Genomic DNA, 22490 nt, shown 5'->3' with positions numbered 1-22490 from the left:
TAAGAGAGACAAATTAAATTAATGAACTAAAAACTTATCATCATCTTCCTTACCCTCTCTCTTGGGCAAACCACTTGAATAGTGGTCTTCCACCATTTTCACCCTTGCAAGCTTTAATTTCCTCCTATTTTCACCCTAAAACCCCCAAGTCCCTTCACTAAAACTTGATCCTACACCTTGAGAAAGCTATTGGCAGCCAAGAAAGTGAGAGCATTTGAAGTTTAGGCAAGGTTAATTTGGCTCAAGTTGAGGTTAGTGCACTGTCTAAGCTTCCCCTCTTCTCTAAGCATGATTTGCATGTTAAACTAAGTTAAAATTTCATGAAATTAAAAAGAATACCATGAGTAAAAGGAACCCTAAATTTTAGCAGCCATGAGAAAGGTGAAAGTTTGATAGTTTTTATTTGAATTAAATTGCCTAGAAGTGATTTTTGATGAGTATATTTGAGTTAGATGTTAGGGTTTTGGTTGAAATTGGAGGTTTAACTAATGCTTGTATGGGTTTATGGGTTGATTAAGTAAAAGGGAGGTGAATGGGGGGAGGAAGAAGAAACTTGGGTGTGAATGAAAAGTTGGAAAAAGATATTTGGTTATAAAGTTTTAGGTTCTCCAATCTCTATCGTAGAAAACACGAACTTGTTTCCCCAATTATGTTCTTCTCATTATTATTATTATTATTATATAGACTTCTTGTGGGGCCTACTAATTGCTTTTTGGTTGTTGTTTATAGGCCTAGATGTTATACTGAGCAAATTATTATTATTTTTTTACACTTAGCAAAGGACTCAATATCCGCATTTTATTTTTCCCTACACAATCACCTTTTATTTTTTTTTTTTTTTGTCCTCTTTCTTAATTTTTAAAATTATAGTTATTTTTCATCAAAATCTGTCTATCATCAAATTTGGAAGCAACCCTGTGATTGTGACTTTCTCCTCTCCTCTTCTTTTCTTCTCTCCTATTTTGCTTTTCTCCTTCAGATCTCTTGCCTTGTGCAGCCACCAATGAGTTTCTTACAAGAAACTACCCTTACATTGATTTTGTTTTTTTATTTTAATTTTTTTGTTAGTTTTTTCTGAGAAACTCTCAGATTAATATGAATTTCTCTGCTCAAATTTATATTTGTTATGAATAAATTTGAGGTTCTCTTTTCAATATTGGGTCATGTCTCCCCATGATTAGGATTTTATTTTCTCCCCTTAAAAGGAGTTCTGTACATACAACCCTTGTTTTTGAAATCCTCTTTTTTTATCCCCTTTGGCAGATTTCTCAAATACTCATCAAACTTGACCTCCAATTTTTTAACAAGATATTCATATATTTTGAAGGGAGTATGGTCACAATACAACTCCATGCCAGGATTCTCAAATTTACCCTATAACAAATTAATCCATGGTAATCATAACTACTCATTATTTGAGATCATTCAGCTTGCTCCTGCAAAAGTTCAGCTTCAAATTTGCAGCAGCAGAATTGCATATCTGCAACTGGAAATCACATAAATAATTAATCATCAAATAGACCTAATAATATAACACTCTAGCTATGAAAGCAAATCAATCATATTCTCCTCCCAACTTGATATTTGCCTTTCAAAGTTAATAAAATTCATTGATTTCATTTACGTTAAACATTTTCTTTTAAAAAAAAAATAGCAGTATAGCAGTACTACAATTTTAAAAAATAAAAATCACTAAAATAGTTCAACAAAGAAAGAAACAAAAATTGAAAAACATTGAAGAGACTAGAAAAGGAGGTTCAAATTGCAAAATCGTCAACATGCTCATGTTGAAGCTGATTTCAATTTTGCAGAAGTAGAATTGTAAGCTTACTTCTGCAGAAATTGAATTTCAATCTGCAATAGCATAACTCAATTTAGCAATAGTATATTACCCAATTAAGAATCACAAAACCCAATATAAATATCAAAACATGAATTAAAAGCATCAATTTATTAACCTTCCAAACTAATATCATACATCAAACCATGAATTCTGCAGTCGGCCATTACTTCTCAAACATCATATACAGCTAGTGAAGAAGCATCTCAAATGAACTGAGTTTGAACTCGATAGAAATTTAAGTTGGAATGGCTCCTCCAACCATTGAAAAGACTAGCTATCTCCATTTCCGAACGAACCTACTGTTAGAACAAAATTTGATCTTTTACTTCCATATTAGAAGTAATCTGATTACCTTATATTTTCGTTTAATCATATTTTTTTATGATTTAAACAACATATAAAACAATAGTAATAATACTGACATCGATTTACACACTAACATGAAGATAAATTATGCTAAAACAAAGGAGCTTTCATAAAACTTATTATTTGTCATTATTTTATAGGTACTCAAAGCTTAATTGTGGGGAAACCGATGAGCTTGCACAACCCAAAAACCATATAGAGAACCGCTGGCTTTGCCTAGGCAAGATACACAGTGGCCTCTTAACTTATTGAAACGTAAAAGCAAAGCACAAATTAAAAATAACCAAGTGATCAAATGCCTCTATTGATTATCTTTTCAATGGCTTGGAGAGACTGAATGGCCGACTGAATGTAGAAGCTAAGAGCACCAGCGATGGGGGCAAGGGGATTGGCAGCCAGTTCTTCCTTCACATCATCATCCACTGAGGGCAGTGGCTTGCTGGGATCCTCGTCAAACGACTTGGCTTGCTCAAGGTATTTGTCCATACGAGGAGTGGAAAATAGTCGCAGGCTTTCCACATCACCTCTTGAAGCGAAACGCTGGCGATCATGGGAAGTCTCAGAGGAGAGTGCAAAAGGACGCCCTTGCTTATTGTAGATTTCTTGTGATTTCATCAATTTCAAGAGCTGTTGCAGCTCGGACCTCAGCATCTCAATCAATGGGTTAGATTCATCATCCACATCCTCCAGAGAGTTCTGCGCTTCAACGAGCTTGTCCCGAGCATCTTCAAGTTTATTGCTGTCAGCCATAGCTCTTGCTTCTTTTATCATACTTGCAGTCAGGAGACGGGTCTCCTCATTCTTCACCTCCGGCCTTTCTTCTTGATCTGCGGCTTTCCCGGTGCGGCGTACAGTGAGGATCGCAGGGTTGGCCTCAAACGGTTTTCCCTGAAAGCTGCACATGTATGTATACATATTCCATGACATTCATCGACCTCATGAGGAAATTATACATAATTTTCTGTAAAATGCTGGGATTTAGTACCTATATAAGTAAGTAATTTCGAGAACATCTGCGCCCCGTTCCTGATCAACAGCCGGAAGAAGAAGGTCCACTATGACCTTGCGCACCTCTTTGGCGTAGAGACCGCCAAAAGTAACAGTTACAGAGCCAGCAGAATCGTCCCTAGATTGCGGATATCTTCCGGCAATTACCTGCTCTATTGTCGATTCGTCTTCAATTCGTTTGACTGTCAGCTTCAGGTCCTCAACAACCCGGGTGAGAAGTCCGGCCAAACACTGGGAAAAGGCTATGCTCAAGTTGTCTGTGTTTTGAACTTCTGAGAACGTTCCTTCAATGCTATTATCTGCGATAGCCTTGAGCACCTATTAAACCGAGTACAAACATGAACTAGTTAGAAAGTCATACAAACAACCTTTGCTTAGTATGTAATTACATGTATTATTTCAACGTACCCTTGGGTCGTGATTTATGCCAAAACCGAATGTGTGTACAGGCACATTGCCGACCGAAACCTGGGCAGCGTCACCACCGGCGTTCTGCTCACCATCGGACATAAGCATGATGCCAACCGAACGCCCACCGCTAAGTCTACGGTCATTAAGCACTTTTAAGCCAGTTTGAAGGCCAGCAGTGATGTTGGTTGCACCGTCGGCATTTAAACCATTGATCAGATTTTCAAGTTCCCTTTGAGAACTTTCAGTTATCTGGCGCAATGGGCACAACCTTGCAGCATCTTTGGAGAATGTTACAACAGACAAACGATCAATGGGGCTAAGTTTCTTGATCACAAATAGCATGGCAGTTTTCACTTTTGCTATCTTTTCTCCTTTCATGCTTCCGCTGACATCTAATATCGCCACAAGATCCAATCCGGGCCTGTCATTGCTTGAATCTCCACCAGTGATCTCCAGCATCACCCTGAGTTTGTTTTCTTCAAGTGGTACCATATTTTTATTTATGCTTATCAGCTGTACTCTTCCAGGCACGATTGCTGTTGGTTTTGACCCTGCAACATGCCACCCCAAACACAAACACATTCAACAAAGTATTCTTGCTAAGAAGGAGCAAACTAGGAACTGGGTAAGAATCATATCTCGTAAAATGCATATAGTGATGAAGAAAAGAGGCATAAACCAACCTGAGTCTTGAGGGGTAACAATCTTCTCATCATCGTTGAAGCCCATTTTGCCCAGAAAACTGATCGATACACACAATAAACTGGATTTCCCTTTTTTTTTTTTTTTTACTGGCTTACTCACACCTCATGCCTCCCAAAAACCCCTCCATTTATATTTGCCGAGAAGGAAATACCTGATTTATGAGTAATGGACATGAATTTTTTTTTTTTTTTCTCCAGGTCAATATGGATAAATGAATTGATATCATACTTGATAGTTGTGGCAGATAGCATTAACCTCTATTATTTCAATAACTTAATTAAATGATTTTCTGTTCAACCACTGTAATTGACAATTAATATTTTTTTATCTTCCTTGAAATTTGTCCAGATCTGAAAATTTCTATATCACGGATTCATAACTCATTACTTTCTACGCGTTCTGGAATGATGAGTCACAAGCTCTGTTCTCACTTCTCCGCACGTTCAAGTCCAAATTTTAAGGTCCATCAGATTTAATATCGATTGTAGCATTTATAGAAAATTAAAAATCTAGACAAAATTGCTATAGTTTTATTTTGAGTCTCGTTCCTGACCATTATGTATATGTGTTTAAGAGAAGAGAATTTATCTATGTCTCCGGTATGACTCTGATTGAAGTTCGCATATCAAGTAAGTGTATTTAGAGATTGATCTTTTGAAATCTCATATCGATTATAAAGTATGTATGCATATTAAAATGAGAAGTCTTGATAAAATTATCATTATTTTATTAAGATGTCAAATTTTATCCCTAATTACTACTATATGCGTGTTTCAACTTTAGACAAAAAAAAGAGTCCAAATTTTGATCGAAAATTACCAGTTTAGTTCCTGTGTTTTGGAAAGTTACATTTTAATTTTACTTCTTACGCATCATTTTAATTTTAATTTTTAAGCGTCGTTTATTCAAAATGATTTATTTTTCATAAAATATACTTCTTAAAAAATATAGTACAAATGTATTTAATAAATAAATTTAATAAATTGCTTTTAAATTTTTATAAAAAATAATTTATATATAAATAATATTTTTTATATAAATAATTTTTTTAAAAAATATTTTTATAAAAATATTTTTTAATATTTAATTACAATATTAAACAAATTGTATCATGTCATATATATATATAAATATTTTTATATTTTTAATAAAATTATTAAAATATAGGAAATGGCTTCTTTCCTTAAAATATAACTTACTTTCCTTAAAAAGAAGGTAGTTTATTCTTTGATTAAAAAATTATTTTTTAATTATTTTTTAGTATTTTAAAATTTAAAAAATATAAAAAATATTTTTTATAAAATATTTTTTAAATAAATAAAATCTAAATAATAAAAAATAATATTAATAATATAATTTAAAATTTAATAAATTAAAGTATAAATTAGTTTGATATAAATTTCAAGAATGATCTACTTTCCATAAAATTGATTTTAATAATCTAAGTTGCTTGGGAATTACTATAGTTTCACGTGACTATGTCAGAGACTCTGAGCAATACAAATTAAATGTTTTATGTGAACGAATTTAATAATTATTAAATTAAAATTTTATATCACAAATTATATAAAAATAATTAAAATATATATATAATAAATATATAAATTTAAATATAAATATTTAATTTAAATTAAAATTTTATATCACAAATTATATAAAAATAATTAAAATATATATATAATAAATATATAAATTTAAATATAAATATTTAATTTAATAATTATTAAATTCAATTTTTTAGAATTAATTTTATAGTAAAAGATTAAATTTATTTGATTATTGAGAATTAATATAGTAAAAATATCCAAAAATTAAAAATATAGCTTTTAATAATTATTAAAAACAAAATTGACATGAAGTCTTTTTTTATTCTTTCTTTACATCAATGTCATCAACTTCACTTAAAAAATGAAAATTTATAATGTAAAACGATCCAAATGGGATTGAAAAATATGGCCAACTCATATTCGTTAGTTCAATCATACGTGTTATACTTTTTAATACAGTATATAAATATAGTAGTGTTTTGTAATTGACAATTAATATTTTTCTGCTGCCTTCAAATTTGGCGAGATTTGGAAAATTCTATATCATGGATCCACAACTCACTAATTTCTAGAGCCCTAGCTCTGTTCTCACTTCTCATCAAATTGAAGTCCAAAATTTGGTAGAGAATTAATTATGTTTAGTTCCTCTGTCAAGAGCCCCACGTGAAAACATTAAAAAAAATTGAAAGAGCTTATAAAAATATTTAATTTGGTAGTTTTATATTTTATTAATGGTTATCCAAATTTAAATAATTTCATCTTATATTTCGTAAATACTTATTTTGATTTATTATTATTTTCGTCTATTCAATTTAATTCTCTTATCAATTCAATTCGAATGTTAAAATTCTTAATGTTGTCGTTGCGTTAAATTCAAGGAGGGGACCGCCCTATTGTTATTCTTATTTTATTTTTATATAGAGAGAAAATACCTAATTTCCATGAAATTCTTCTATGTTTGGTAAGTCTCATCAATACCATTAACCGCACTTTAAAAATAATTAGTACTTTCATTTATTTTTTTTATTTGTATTTAAATTTTACATATTAATTAAAAAAATAATTAAATAATTTAATTTTTATAAATTTTTTTAATTATTTTTTATATAAATATTTATTATATATAAAATAAATCACTACACTGTTATGTACCTGGATTGTATTGATGAGGGAAGCAGTCTGCATTAATTGAGCACATGCATTTTTATATTTCGATCCACAGATCACTGATCTGTCCTCTTCCAAAGTGTCAGATCTAACTATTCACCTCCTTCATTAATTTATTATATTATTATTGCAAACGGACAAATTCATTTCCTTCTTATTTTCTCGGTTCTCACATAAATAAATAAAAAAAATTTAATTGGTCTATTTTTTTAAATGCTATTAAAACGACTTGCATAATATTTTTTAGTAGACTCCACTAATTTATTTAACACGTTAGCGATTGATGAAATCATCTCTAACCTCCCCCCCTTTCTCTCTCCTTCATTTCATTGTCTCACTCCTACGCACCCTTACATTGGATAGAGAATTTATGTTTTTAAAAATTTAATTTGATTAAATATGATATCAACCCCTATTGTTTCAATAATTTCCCAACCACCTCTGTTGTTTTTTTTAATATGCTATTTAATTTCGACCCTGGCTGTACTGCTGAGGGTATCTGAATTCATTGACCAAAATGTATTTTCACATTTGGACCCACTATATTAATTATTAATCTATTTGTCGTCACCTTCTTTATTAATTATTTACTTTTTTTTTTACTACACGCCACTATAAATTTTTATTTAAATTCTATTTATTATAAATTAAAAATATAATTATATAAAATATATAAATTTATAATAAATTAAATTTAAATAAAAAAATTTATTACATAAACGAAACTCCTAATCCTTAATTTGTAATATAAAATTTCTGATTTTTAATTTAATAACATAAATCCCACTATGAGGGTGTCTGAATTCATTGACCAAATGCACTTTCGCATTTGGATCCACTGGTCACGGATCTGTCCCCATTCTAAAGAGTCAGATCCAATCTGTGATACTAATTGTTAGCTCATTTGTGGTCATCTTTTTCATTAATTATTCACTTTCTTCTTATTACACGCCACTACAAATTTTTTTATTAAACTCTATTTATCACAAATTAAAAATATAAATATATAAAATTTATATATTTATATATTTATATAATACGATTTATATATTTAGATAAATTTTATTATATATTTTATATTTTAAAATTATTATATATTAAATTTAAATAAAAAAATTCTTTACATAAATAAAATATTTAAATTTTAATTTATAATATAAAATTTTTAATTTTTAATTATTAATTTAATAACATAAATCTCACTATGATTTTTGATAGTGGATTATTATTAGTGACATATTTTTCTTATTAAATAGTATTAGCGGTGAAGTTCAGCAGATTAAAAAGTATACATTATTTATCACTATCAATATATTACTATATTTTTGTATAAAAATAATGAAGGGTGTTTTAATTTTATATTTATATGAATTTTAAAATTAAAATTTTTTAATTTATTTAAATATTAAAATTAATTTAAATAATAAAAAATATAATTATAATTAATTTAAATAATAGAAGATATTTTTACTAAAACCAATATTCTCCCATTCCTACATTTAATATATAACTTTTTTTAACACGTGTCTTATGCGTGCATCTTATTATTTTTAACACGTTTATTTTTATCATATGTTAAAAATTTTATAAATCATAATTTTAATTTTAAATATAATTATTTTTAATTAATATTTATTTTTTAAAAACATAAACGACTCTATATAATTTACAAATAAATAAATAAACAAAATAATTATCACGTTAACATTTTTGAAAAAGTTCAATTAATAAAAGGTTAAAACTTTTAATCATTATAAAATAATAATTTTTACTAAGAAAGAGAATGCTATAAATACATTTTTTTGATAACACTATAAACGCTTTCTCATGAATGGTATAATATTCTATTAATATATTATCTTACCTGCGAAATTATTAATTTAAAATTAAATTTTATTTCAATTTGTATGTGGACCAATTATAAGTGTATAAAAATTATTTAAAAAATTGTTAGCATTGATATTAAAAATTAAATCATAAAAAAAGCTAAATGATTAAAAAAATAAAATCTTTATAAATTTTTTTAACTTTTATCAATTTATTTTCAACTTTTATAATAGTTTCAATTTTAATAATTAATTTAATTAGATTTTTTTTTCTAAAAATTAGGTTAATTAGATTATTTAATTGATAAAAAGTCATTAAAGTATTTACCAATATTATTAATATTATTAAATCATTTTAATTTTTTTTATTATTTTAAAAATTAATCTCAAATAAATTAAATAAAAATATTATTTTACTGAATCAAATGTGTATTCTTCTGGAAGCAATAATTAGATTTATTTAAGTTATATTGTTATTAATATTTTATATTTAAACATTTAAATTTTATTTTTTATTTATTAGGCCTTAAATTTGAGATAAAATAATGAAAAAAATGTGAATTAAAAGTATAATAGAAAAAGAGAAAAAAATTAAAATTAAAATTAAAATAACAATATTAGAAATATTATTTAATTATTATATTTTTCTATCAATAGAAAGTTAGTTAAATTTAATGAAAATATTTAAATTGTTGAACAAATTAATAAAATGAAATAGATTATCAAAAAACTGACAATATATAAATGAAAAGATCTATATAATTTGTCAATTGATGATTTTAGCTGTTTTTAATTAAATTTATTGCTAAAAGTAAAAATAATATGAACAAGTTTATTATTAAAATTATAAAATTAAAAGGTTTTGCTAAAATAAATAATTTTCATAAATGTTTTTATTTTTTATTTTTTTCGTTTAGCCTAAGAAAAATACATATGTTTCAATTGTTTAATACTTCACTTTTAACATTAAAAACGAATAAATGTATATTATTAAAATAAAAAATTTCTTTTTTAAGTAAAACACCTAAGTATTTAAAAAAAAATTAATATATTTTTATATTTATCTAGAGTCATATATATTATAAATATAAAAATATAAAAAAATATAGCAACAACTTTATTAAATTATGATAAATTAAAATCATACAAAATGAAATTTCAAATTAGGCGTTAAACTTAAAAGTTAATTTTTTTAGTCAAGTAGATGGAGTAATAAATTAGCATTATATATATATATATATATATATATATATACACATATATTGAATCACAAGTATCATTATGGTTATTCCTAAAGATACTTGTTATTTTTATTTTTATTTATTAAATTTATTTATTTTAAATAATTTCCAAAAACATTATAAAATTAAAATATTCATGGGAGTATGATTTTTAATTTAATTTATTTAATTATTATTATAATTATTTTTATTATGAAAATGCAATAATATATGGCTAAATTAATTATCAACTATTTCATAATTTCATTTTATAACCATTGAGTATCAAATAATGATAAAATTTGGTGGTAGTGAGGAGTTAAGAATTTCAAAGCAACATGAATATCAAAATGAAATTTGAAAGTATATGACAATATTGATAAGGTTGGACTAATTAGAAAATAAAATGAAAAAATATATTGAAAAAATAAACAAAATGATCACAAATTTCAAAATTTCAAAACATTTGGATAAAATTTTTGTGTATTTTGAAAATTTGATCGATTTTGTCAAGATTTAAATAATTGGATAAAATTGTCAAAATATAATAAAATTTGATTTTTTTTTTCAATAGGCCTAAGTAAAAATAGAAGAGATTGTTGGGCTCAAATATACTTTTTTTTTAATTTTCTATTTTATAAAATTTAATATAATAACTATACGCAAATGCTTTGCTGGTAAATTACAAAAAATAAAACACATTTTAAATTAAATTAAATATATTTAATATAATCTCAACTTTATATAAAAATGAATTTAATAATTTTAATTAGGAGAAATATTTATTTCAAAATTTTGCATAAAATTAATTGATAAATATATAAATTTAAATAAAAATCTTTAATGTAATAATTATTAAATTTATTTTCATGTACAATTAATTTTATTAGTCTCTCTGTCTACTTTGATCTATTGTTTATGATTTTTTATAATAATTAAGGAAATAATTAAATTATTTAAATTATAATAAAATACTTATTAATTTAATAAATTATTATTTATTTTACTTAATTAAGAGAGAGAATAGTAAGTATTAAGATTAATTTTAAAAAATTATAGAAATAGTTATTAAATTTAGCAAAGATAAGGATAATAAAAAAAAAATTAATGCTCCTTGATCTTTTTAAAATGGCAAATAATTATTGATAAAATAATTTCTAAAAAATCATTAATAAAAGTGAAGAGAAGTAATATAATAGTAATAATAATATTTTTTTTTGAATTTTTTTACCTGCTCACATTGCTTTCAAGTAAATAGCACCAATCATTCCTCAACCTAATTATTTCATTTTAGTTACTCAAATTTCAATTCATTATAATAAATATCTCAACTTTAGTTTTATTTCATGAAGGTTTCAGTTTTATTTTCTTTTTTTTTATTAACATTAAATTAATATTTAATCAAAATAAAGTTATAATATATATATATATAAATTAAAATATTGATAAAATATCATATACTAATAAAATATTATTTTAAATTTTATTATTATATTATTATTATTTTTCTAGATTGTTACAAATTAAATAATAATTAATAATTATATTAATAAATTTAGTTAACATAAAATAATTTTATTAATAATGGTTATTAATTAATTTAATCATAAAAATATAAAAAAGAGAAAAGGGAGAAAAAAAAGAGTAAAAAATAATTTTATTGATAATGATTATTAATTAATTTAATCATAAAATATATAAAAGAGAAAAGGATGAAAAAAAAAGAGTAAAAAAATAATTTTATTACTTTTAATTTGAAAACACGCAATTATAGATTTGGAAAAATTTTTTTAAATAAAATTAAAATTAAAAAATTTAATTTTAATAAAATAAAATTAAATAATTAAAATAAAATAATTATATAAATTAAGAGGCAATTAGTACAATTTATTAATACAATTTATCATCCATTTCAAAAACTCCTCCATTCTTATATAGAAAGGAAATATATGATTTATTAATTTCTTTTTTAGCAATATCAAACAAGGTCGTAATCAACATGGCCATGAAATTCTTCCATATTTAGCAAGTCAATTTGGACCTCGTCAATCTTATGAACTTCATTTTAAAAACAAGAGTGATGCTAAATGATTAAATTGATCCAATCAAATGGGTACTATTGGAATTCTGTAAATTGCAATTTTCAAGCTGTTATTAATACATTAAAAGTAGAAGAAAATTACAGTTATAACCTTGAGGTTATATTTATGTGGACACCTGTAATTGCATGGGCCCACACCACACTCCTAATATTTATCTTTGCAATTCCACGAATTTTTGCACCGTAAATGCTATTTTTATCAACCCTCTAATTTAGCTACTAATACTAACATTATTAATGCATATATGACAGCAGTGACTGCTTGTTAATATTATCCTTTATTTTTTTTATAATTTCCAGAATCGAAAGAGATACATTTTAAAATATTATAATGATTATTAAATAAATTAAAACTTTTAAAAAATATTAGAATATTACTAAATATTTTTTTAATTTATTGTTAAAATTTCAATAAAAAATTTTATATGTGAATTGTTAAATTAAATGAACACTTAATTATTGCATATATATTTTTTCATTTATAACAACATTTAAGTGCCAATTTTTATTTTTAAAAAAATATTTTGATAGAAGAAAAATTTTTCTATTTTTTTTTAAATATGTTATATATTTTTAATGTAATTATATATATTAATATGTAATTAAAAATTTAATATATATATATATATATATATATATATATATATATATTACAATTATCAACTATATATAACCTAAAATTATTTTTAATTCATCTTCTTTTAATAATTTAATAATAAATACAATAATTTTTATAATTAATTTAAAAACTAATTAAATTATATTATTAATCCATCTAAATATGATTGAATTAAATTTATTTTAAATTTTTCTTTATCATCTTCCCTATAAATAGTAAACATTGTGCCATTTGAGAATTATCAATCTTTCTTTTACCATCTAATACTCTCAAATTGTTATTTGATTTGCTTTATTTTTCGTTATTTACATTAATTCAAGTTCTATTAGTCTCGATTTTAAAGTGAAAGTATTATAATTAGAAGCTATAAATTTTAATAATCAAATTATATGAAAAAAAATATTAGAAATGATTTTAATTAAAAGTATAATATTAAAATTTAAATTAGATATAAAAAGTTAATTTTCTATTAAATTTGTGCATAGCACAAGTATTTAACTAGTTGAATAATGTTTAATATTTAAAATTGAAACATAATATTTTATTATTAGAGAAATAATATTTTATTAAGGGTTGACTTATTTAGCCTCAATTAGAAAGTTCTGTTATTATTTAGCTTAAACTTAATTTTGAATGTATTTGACCCTTGATTAAAAGTATAGGAGATTATTTAATTTTTTGTCTAATTATAATATTTAATAATTCATTTAAGTATTGATTGAATTAATTAGAAGAAGCAATTGATGGAAAACCTTACTTAATTCAAATCAACTTAAATACCATATATTATTTAATTTTTAATTGAATTATTCGCATGTATTGTAGTGCAATGCATTAATTATATAAAGTAAATATATGCATAACTAATATAATTATAAGATATGGTTGAATTCATAAATGTATAGTTATATACTATTTAATTGAATTAAATTTAATTTATAATTTATGAATGCAATACATGCTTCAATTTATAATTGCAATATAGTATTTAATCTCTAATTAAATAATACTCAACTCAACTCAACTAAGTCTTTATCCTAAAAATTTAGGATCGACTATATGGATTCTTTTTCTCCACTCTAAACGATTTTGGGTTAAGTTTTCGAAAATGTGTAATACTTCTAAGTCATGTTGTACTATTCTCATCCAAGTCAGTTTAGGTTTACCCCTATTTTTCTTTCTATTCTCTAACCTAATGTGCTCTACTTGTATAGCTAGAGTCTCTGTATATCTACGCTTCACATGACTAAATCACCTCAATCTCCCTTCTCTCAACTTATCCTCAATTAATACCACTCCTATCTTTTCTCTAATACTCTTATTATGGACTTTATCTAGTCTAGTATGGTCACTCATCTACCTTAACATTCTCATCTCCGCAACTCTTATCTTAGACACATACGACTCCTTTAGTGCCCAACACTCACTACCATATAACATGGCTGATCGTATAACTGTACTGTAAAATTTTCCTTTCAACTTATTGGGAATTTTGTGATCACATAAAACTCCCATGGCACGTCTCCATTTCAACCATCTGGCTTTAATCATATGAATAACATCCTCCTCACATCCCCTATCTACTTGAAAGATTGAGCCGAGATATTTAAAGTGATTACTTTGGGGCAGTACTACTCCATCCAAACTAACTCCTTCCCTATCACTAGTTCGGTCTTCACAAAACTTACAATGCATGTATTCTATCTTCATTCTACTTAACTTAAAGCCCTTTGACTCTAGAGTGCTTCTCCAAAGCTCTAGCTTTCTATTGACTCATTCTCATGTCTCATCTATCAGAACTATATCATTCGTAAACAACAAGCACCAAGGGATACTCTCTTGTATATGTTTCACCAATTTATCTAAAACTAGAGTAAAAAGGTAAGGGCTTACAGCTAAACCTTGATGTAATCCAACTGTGATAGAAAAATCTCTTATGTCCCCTCCCACTGTGCGCACAATAGTAGTTGCTCCTTCATACATATCCTTCAACACTTGTATGTACCTAATAGATACCCTCTTTTATTCTAACACTTTCCATAAGATATCTCTTGAAACACTATCATAAGCCTTCTCTAAATTAATAAAAATCATGTGTAGATCTTTTTTCACATCTTTATATTTCTCCATTAAGCTTCTAATGAGTAAGATCGCTTCCATAGTTGAACGACCGAGCATGAAGCCAAATTGATTGGGAGAGATAGAAGTGTCCTAACGTAATCTATGTTCCACAACTCTCTCCTACAATTTCATAGTATGGCTCATGAATTTAATTCCCCTATAGTTTGAGCAACTCTGTATATCTCCCTCATTTTTAAAAATAGGTACTAAAATACTCCTCATTCATTCATCATGCATTTTCCTTGAGATTAGAATCTTATTAAATAATTTAGCTAACTATGCCACTCCTATATCTCTCAAACACTTTCATACTTCAATTGATATTCCATCAGATCCACAAGCTTTACCTACTTTCATTGTAACACCCTCGCTTTAGCTAGTCTATGCATTCGACTATTCCAGTGACCAATGTCTGTCCAGACAACTAGAATAACTGTAACTATATTTAGACTAGAGTGAAGAGTCATAAATAATTAAAATAATGGTAAGAAAAATTTAGAAAAAATTTTAGAAATAAAATATAATGAAGTTAAATGAGCCGATGCCCTAGCAATGGGTGACATAACGAGAAGTTACTGTCTTCACAGCTAGTAACCCTAAACCCAAAGGGAATCCTGTGAAATAATTTCTGGGATGTCAGAGAAGAGTTACAACACACTAGGTACATTAGAATGCCAAGAAAAGGTTAGGAGAATTTTTAAAATCGGTACAGACAATTTAGTCCGTTAAGCAAAACGAAGGGCATTTTGGTCATTTTGCCTTCAGAGACGATTTTTGACCAACTTGTCCATTTATGTAAGTGAATTATATGACATAAAATAGGAATAAAAATTTATGAAAATTAAATTGAAAATGAGTAAAAAAGAAAAAAAAATGAATTAAAATGGGACTTATGACATCACTATAATGTCATTTAAAAAGCTCCACCCAATCACTATTTGACAAACTAATTAAAAGAGATAAAAAGAGACAAAATGCAAAAATAAAATTTGCACTCCCATCTTCAACCTGTAACATCCTCATTTTCGTAGTCCGTACGTCTTATTGTTCCAATGGCTAATGCCTACCTCGAAAAGTCGAAATATCTGGAACTACACTTAATTGACAGTGAGGAAGCATAAAATAATGAAATATGTGATGAGAAAAACTAAGAAAAAAATAAAAGAGATAAAATGTGACTAAGTTAAAAGGTCTACTGAGGTGTAATTGAAATTGAAAATGTCAAAGAAAAATTAATAAGTTAGTATAAACGAAAAACCAAAATTAAAGAAATCAGCAGTACAAGGAGTAAATCGGTAGTACCGAAAAATCAGAAATACAACCCAAAGAAGGGCATTTTAGTCAATTGACACTTAGAGTGGACTTTTGACCTAAATGTCCATGAAAAATAAGTGGTATTAAATTTTAAAAATGAAAAATGAAATTATGTATAAAAGGTAATTAGGAAGAAATTAAGGGGTGTAATTGAAATTAACTAAAGTTGATTATTATAATGTTAATGAGGATTAGTGGAGCATTATGGGATTACATAAACTCACTAATGGATATGTGTATAACTATTCAGCATCTTCTTCCTTCAATCCATTTCTTGGCTGAATACAAATTCCTCCCAAAAACCACCATTAACGTCCCAAGCAAGAGCTTCATATCCACCATGAATAAGCCATAGTTTTCTCAAGCTCCTTCATTAAAGTTAGTCTACACATCATGGGCAACACATAGGCAGCAAATAGAAGAAGTTTCGGTGAGGTTTTACAAAGCTCAAAATAAGGTTAGTGCTAAATTTCCTTCCTCCCTTAATTAATCTTTGATTTAAGGTTGTGATGAGTGTAATTGTTGAGAAATCTGAAGAAAAAGATGAGTATTTGATGGAGCATGAATTTGGCAGCCATGGAAGTGCATGGTTATTGAATTATTCTTACATATATTTGTTGGGATTTAATATTGATTAAGGTAATTTAAGGTGCTAGTAAGTTAATTTCCATATGAATGTATATTTGAGCATTTGAATTTGGAGTTGAAGGAATTGTGGAAGATTTATGCATTTTTGGGCAATTTGGCAGCCTTATGATTCATTGAAGAGTGCTTGAATTCATGAAGTTATTTGATGAATTGTGGTACTAACGGATTAATAGAAGTGTATATAAATTAATGTTGGAATTATATGTAATAATTAGGTGTATTCATGTGTATATTATGTTGATTGGACATTGTGATTTAGGGTTGTATATTATACATTGAGGATTTGTATATACTGTTCAAAATGACCTTAATGAGATGTGATGGATGATGTTAGTATATTAGGAGTCCAGAATTTAGGCATGGGAAGTTAAAGTATAGCAAGTTGAATATGTAAATTGATTGGTATTTGAGGATTGTATTGAGGATAGTATGCTTGTGGAGCTATAACCCTAATTGTGTGGCCCCAATTGGAATGAGGCCAATTGGAGGTAAAATTAGACATATAATGAACTAACTTTCATGCAGAAGCCTTACTAAAAATCTATCCAGAAAGTGACTCAAAAAGTGACCTAATCCGAAATAGGTAACTTGGCAAATCCAGAATTTGACCATATGAACAGTAGCCAGTATTTTGGCTATAACTCACTCAAAACAGGTCCAAATGACCTAAAATTTATATCATTGGAAAGCTTAGACATAGGGGTACAACTTTGGTAGAGACCACCAAGCCCAAAAATGCCATTAAGCAAGTCAAATTGATTGCCCAAGTTGGGTTATAAAAACTGGCCGAATTGACTTTGACTTAAAAATGACCTAATAGTGCAATATAAGTGCAACTTAATCAGCCATAGTAAAATGACCATATCTTGGTCTACACAACTCCAAATGACCTAAAATTTATACCGTTGGAAAGCTTAGACATAGAGCTACAACCTTAGTGAAGATCACAGAACCCAGAAATGTCATTTACTAAGTCAAATTGCTTGCACAAATTGAGGTAATAAAACTGTCTAGAACAATTACAACCCAGAATTTGACCATATGAACAGTAGTCACTCATTTGACCATAACTCATTCAAAACAGGTCCAAATGACCTAAAATTTATATCAATGGAAAGATTAGACATAGAGCTATAACTCTTATGAAGATACCAAAGCCCATAAATGACTAGAACCAAGTCAAATTGCTTGCCCAAGTTAGGGTACTAAATCTGCCAGAATTGAGTTTGACCTAAAAATGACTTAACTTTGCATTAAAAATGCAAACTGTCCAGTTTTAGTAAATTGACCATATCTTGGTCTATACAACTCAGAATGATATGAAATCAGTGGAAAAAATTCAATAAGACATAAACCTATAATATTGAAATTTTGACTAGAACTCAGAAATCAAGGAAACTAGGCCAATTAAGTTGATTAAGTTGACACACTAAATATGGAATTGATACAATTGACCATTAAGTCTAGAAAATTCAAATAGGCATATTTCCCACAAGAAGTATCCAAATGTAATGAGCAATACTAATCTGGAAAGCTAAGAAAGAAACCTAAAACTTTGTTTTAGGCAACTTCCTCAAATTATAAATGTATAAGGCCAGAATTTAAAGTCAAAGCCATTGACCTAATTGAGGACCATGCCGATATAGGACCTTTGAGTCCAAGTCAATAATTTGACTATAAATAATTCTATAAGACTTGACAAATTACGAGTAAATTTTCTAAATGACTATAAGACATAGGGCAACAAATCCTATGAAGCACACTAGGCCTAAATGTCATTATAAGCAGTCCAAATAAATTAGTAAAGTCTAGAATCAAAATGACTACTAAGGAAACCAAAATTCAAATTTGACCTAGTTATGGTTAATTGACCATAACTTGAGTTATACAACTCAAAATGGAGTAATTCAAAAAAAGAATTAAAGAAGACACAATAAGAAACAATTTGATGAAGAGAATTTTTCTAATTTCACCCTATAGCCTGACCCAATGGAACAGTAACCATTGGCCATGAAAATCTGAAAATTTGGAATCACATATAATTAGCCTTGAATTAAGTTTGGAAATCAATGCCAACGAGTATAAACTCAAAATGAGGAATCCTAGTGCAACTAGAACCAACATATTTGTTCAGTGTGGAAAAGTAAACGTTTATGTTTGACTAGTAATGTGAATAAGAAATATAATGACTTAATAAATCACATGTATGTATGAATGGGATATTAGTCCTTATTATCAAAGACAGGAAAAATGCTTTGAGCACAATGGTACTTCAGAACAATTGATATGAAATGTGATCTGTCTGATGATCTACTGAATAATTATGACATGTTGATACTAGAATCAACCTATCCATGATGTAAAAAAAGGTCAACAATTTTATTGACCAGTGAAAGGCATAAAGATGTATAAACCCTAAGAATAAAGAATTAAATATGTAACCTTGTAATATGCCCTAGTTTGCCTAGTTGACTAGTTTGGATAGGTTGGCATGCCAATAGGATTCTGACAGCTATATTGTAAATGGCTTCACGCTATACTATGTTTTATGGCTCATTATGCCACACTATGATTTTAATAGCCTATGGCTATACGGATTATATTATGATACTCGGCTTATTGCCTGATTATTTATATGGCTTTTTAGCCCCACTATTTGCACACCGGGAGACACTTTGTGATCGGTGGTGTGATGGTTCAAGGTACTAGGTACCCAGTGCTAGTTTATCCACTGTTTGCACATCGGGAGATACTTTGTGATCGATGGTGTGACAGCCCGAGGTACTAAATACCCAGAGCTAGTATATCCGTTTATCCAGTCTGATCAGTGTATAGGCTACACAGGCAGTCAATTAAAATATTATTTCATTCAAGTAGTTAAGTTAAGTTAAGTATAATAAAATTTCAGTACAATTAAATTAAGTAATTTAATTGTACTGAAATGAGTAAAAGAGATTAGCAATAGAAACATAACAAAAATACAATTTACAGAACCTTAGAGACTTAAAATACAATACAGTTATAATAATTTGTATACTAGGCATTATTTCTGAAAGATTATAACGTAGTACTCCCAAAGAAGATCAAACTAGTTTATAAGATAGTTGATACTAGAGATATCATACCAAAATTAAATTGATTCCTAAGTATCTGAATTATGATTTATTTCTTTCTTTATTTGTATATATTATTCCTTGTTATACTATTGCACCACTAAGCAGAAATGCTTAGCGCGATGGAATTGTTTTCCTCGCATAGGTACTTCGACTGAGATTTTGGAGTCCATATCTGCAGAAGTGTCAAAAGTGTACAGGGTAGTCACCTCCTCATCAATGCATGTAGATAGGGCTCATATTTACACATGTTATGTATTTTGTTTATTCTAAGTATATTGTAAATTATTTGTATATTATGTACTTAAAAAACTTATGTAATTAGTTGGCAAATTATGTAAGATAATGAAATGTAAGAATTCGGATATATGAATTAAGTATCTAATCATGATGATTCTGATTGAGATTGAGTATATATTGAAATTATTTTTTGCAGGTTTAGAATAACTGTTAGTCCAAATTACTGTCGACACTCTGCTGGATTGTCATTAAAATTTTTGAATTTTCTAAATTAGTCAGATTTTGATAAACAGTAAAAATAGCCTAAACCTCAGATAAAGTTTTTGAACAAGTAAATCAAGAACTATAATGAAATCAGATAAGATAAGGTGCTCCGGCACTCCGTGTGACACGCCTTGCTCGGCTACACTGTAGACGGGTGAGGGGTATTACATTTAGTAGTATCAGAGCATTGTTTAGGCGTTCCTAGGCACAGATATGTAGAAAGAACTAGTGTGCATGCATGCATTGCATTCATAAGAGTTGAGGTGACACTAATATAGATCTGTTTACTTTTGATTATTCAAAGTTAAGATATGGACTCAAAGTCGCAAAGGATGTCACACCTTGCCCCTCTATAAGGCAGAACATGATCCCGTAGTATACTTAATGAATTACCAAACTTCGTTTACTGATAACCCATTAAATACACTACAAGGGATTTTAAACCTTTTCTTATTTCTTTTTACAGTGGTGAGCACTTTTGACAGGTGTTAATTTTTTTTTTTTTTAACTGAAGTGAAATCAAATAATAAATCTGAAATATCAATAACTTCTATAAAAATTTCGGCAAAGTGCCATCTGTATTTGGAGTAAAACAGTTCTTCAAAAACCTGTAAAAAACACTTCCAATATATTTGTTCAATCCCAAACTCCAATATGGCTTAACTCAAATCAGTGTCCTCAACACAGTTCAAACTCAATTCAATATCATTTTTAGCAATTCCAAAGATAAATTGCAAAATAATTGAGTATTTCAAAAGCTGAAATAAAAGAATTGTAATACAACATTTTGACAGGCCAAAATAATTTATAACTTTATTTTACAACTGCTCAAGACCAAGTACAATATATACATACAGTTCACATACATTACAATAATATTTACAAGGAAGTGTTATACTCAATATACCCGGTAAAATCTCAAAGTGAAGTCACAAGCAGCCTACTCTACTGCTTTATTTATCTGTCTACCTGCGACAGCAATGAAAAAGCTATCGCTGAGTAAAATTTACTCAGTGGTACACAATAACAATTTAAAATGCGGTATATAAAATTTTTATTGACAATTTACAATTCAAATAATTCACAATTTCATGTCACAATTTTCAAAGCTCATATAATACAAATTTGATCAAACAATTTAATAAACACAGTGTTATCAATCAATAACACAACTTAGGTTATGACATAAATTTTTCCGAACATGCCCTGTTGTACACCACGACAAGACATACTCACCCCACTAATCGAAATCAATGAGGGAGGTGGCTAGCTAAATAATGAGTACTCATCCACACTCACCTCAAACTGGCAAGTCAGAGAGGGAGGAATATAGTCATACTCAACCCATAAATGGAGGAGGAACATAGTGATATTGTCATGCCAAGTATTATGCATGTGATTTGTGGTAATAATTTCCAAATAAAATTCCCAAAGCCAAAACAATAAAAAATTATTCATAACTAATTTCTTCAAATAAATTTTCTAGTAAAAGCAGTGAATATAAAAAGTATTATGCATAGACCTGATTTGAGTCTCCCCTAGGCCTTGACTCAATGTCTCTTATTCTTCTCAATATCATTTTCAACTGAAACACACAATTTAAAGTGTTTCAGTACTCATTTAAATTGTTTCTAATCATAAGGTTCCATAATTAAATCTTATTGATACTATTCCTTTCATTAGTCAACTTTTAATGTTGACCTTTAATGCACACTAAGTGAATTAATTTTAATGTTACTAATATGTCACATTTTATAGTCCTCAAGTGTTGGTATATGTTACCAATTTTATTTCCAAGTGTATTACATTTTATTGCAATTTATCAAATTTTGGTATGCTGTTTTGACCTAGTTTCCTCAGTTTCTGGGTTCTGGTCAGAATTACAAACTTATAGGTCTATGTATTATTGAACTTTTGCCATAAATTTTAGGTCATTTGGAGTTTACTAGACTAATTTATGGTCATTTTACTAATGCT

General features: G+C 27.5%; 1 protein-coding gene across 1 annotated transcript; it reads right to left on the bottom strand.

The window, feature by feature from the left end:
• Nucleotides 1–2314: 2314 nt before the first annotated feature.
• Nucleotides 2315–4531, bottom strand: LOC110642883 (E3 ubiquitin-protein ligase WAV3). Its single transcript, XM_058145444.1, has 4 exons — nucleotides 4312–4531; nucleotides 3626–4179; nucleotides 3195–3535; nucleotides 2315–3104 (listed from the first exon to the last, which is right to left on the bottom strand). Exons 1-4 carry the CDS (start codon nucleotides 4355–4357, stop codon nucleotides 2501–2503), a joined length of 1545 nt encoding a protein of 514 aa, XP_058001427.1. The 5' UTR covers nucleotides 4358–4531; the 3' UTR covers nucleotides 2315–2500.
• Nucleotides 4532–22490: the final 17959 nt, after the last annotated feature.

This window comes from Hevea brasiliensis, chromosome 1, assembly GCF_030052815.1.
Source record: "Hevea brasiliensis isolate MT/VB/25A 57/8 chromosome 1, ASM3005281v1, whole genome shotgun sequence".
Taxonomy (NCBI): Eukaryota; Viridiplantae; Streptophyta; class Magnoliopsida; order Malpighiales; family Euphorbiaceae; genus Hevea; species Hevea brasiliensis.
This window is presented reverse-complemented; position numbering and strand designations above follow the sequence as displayed.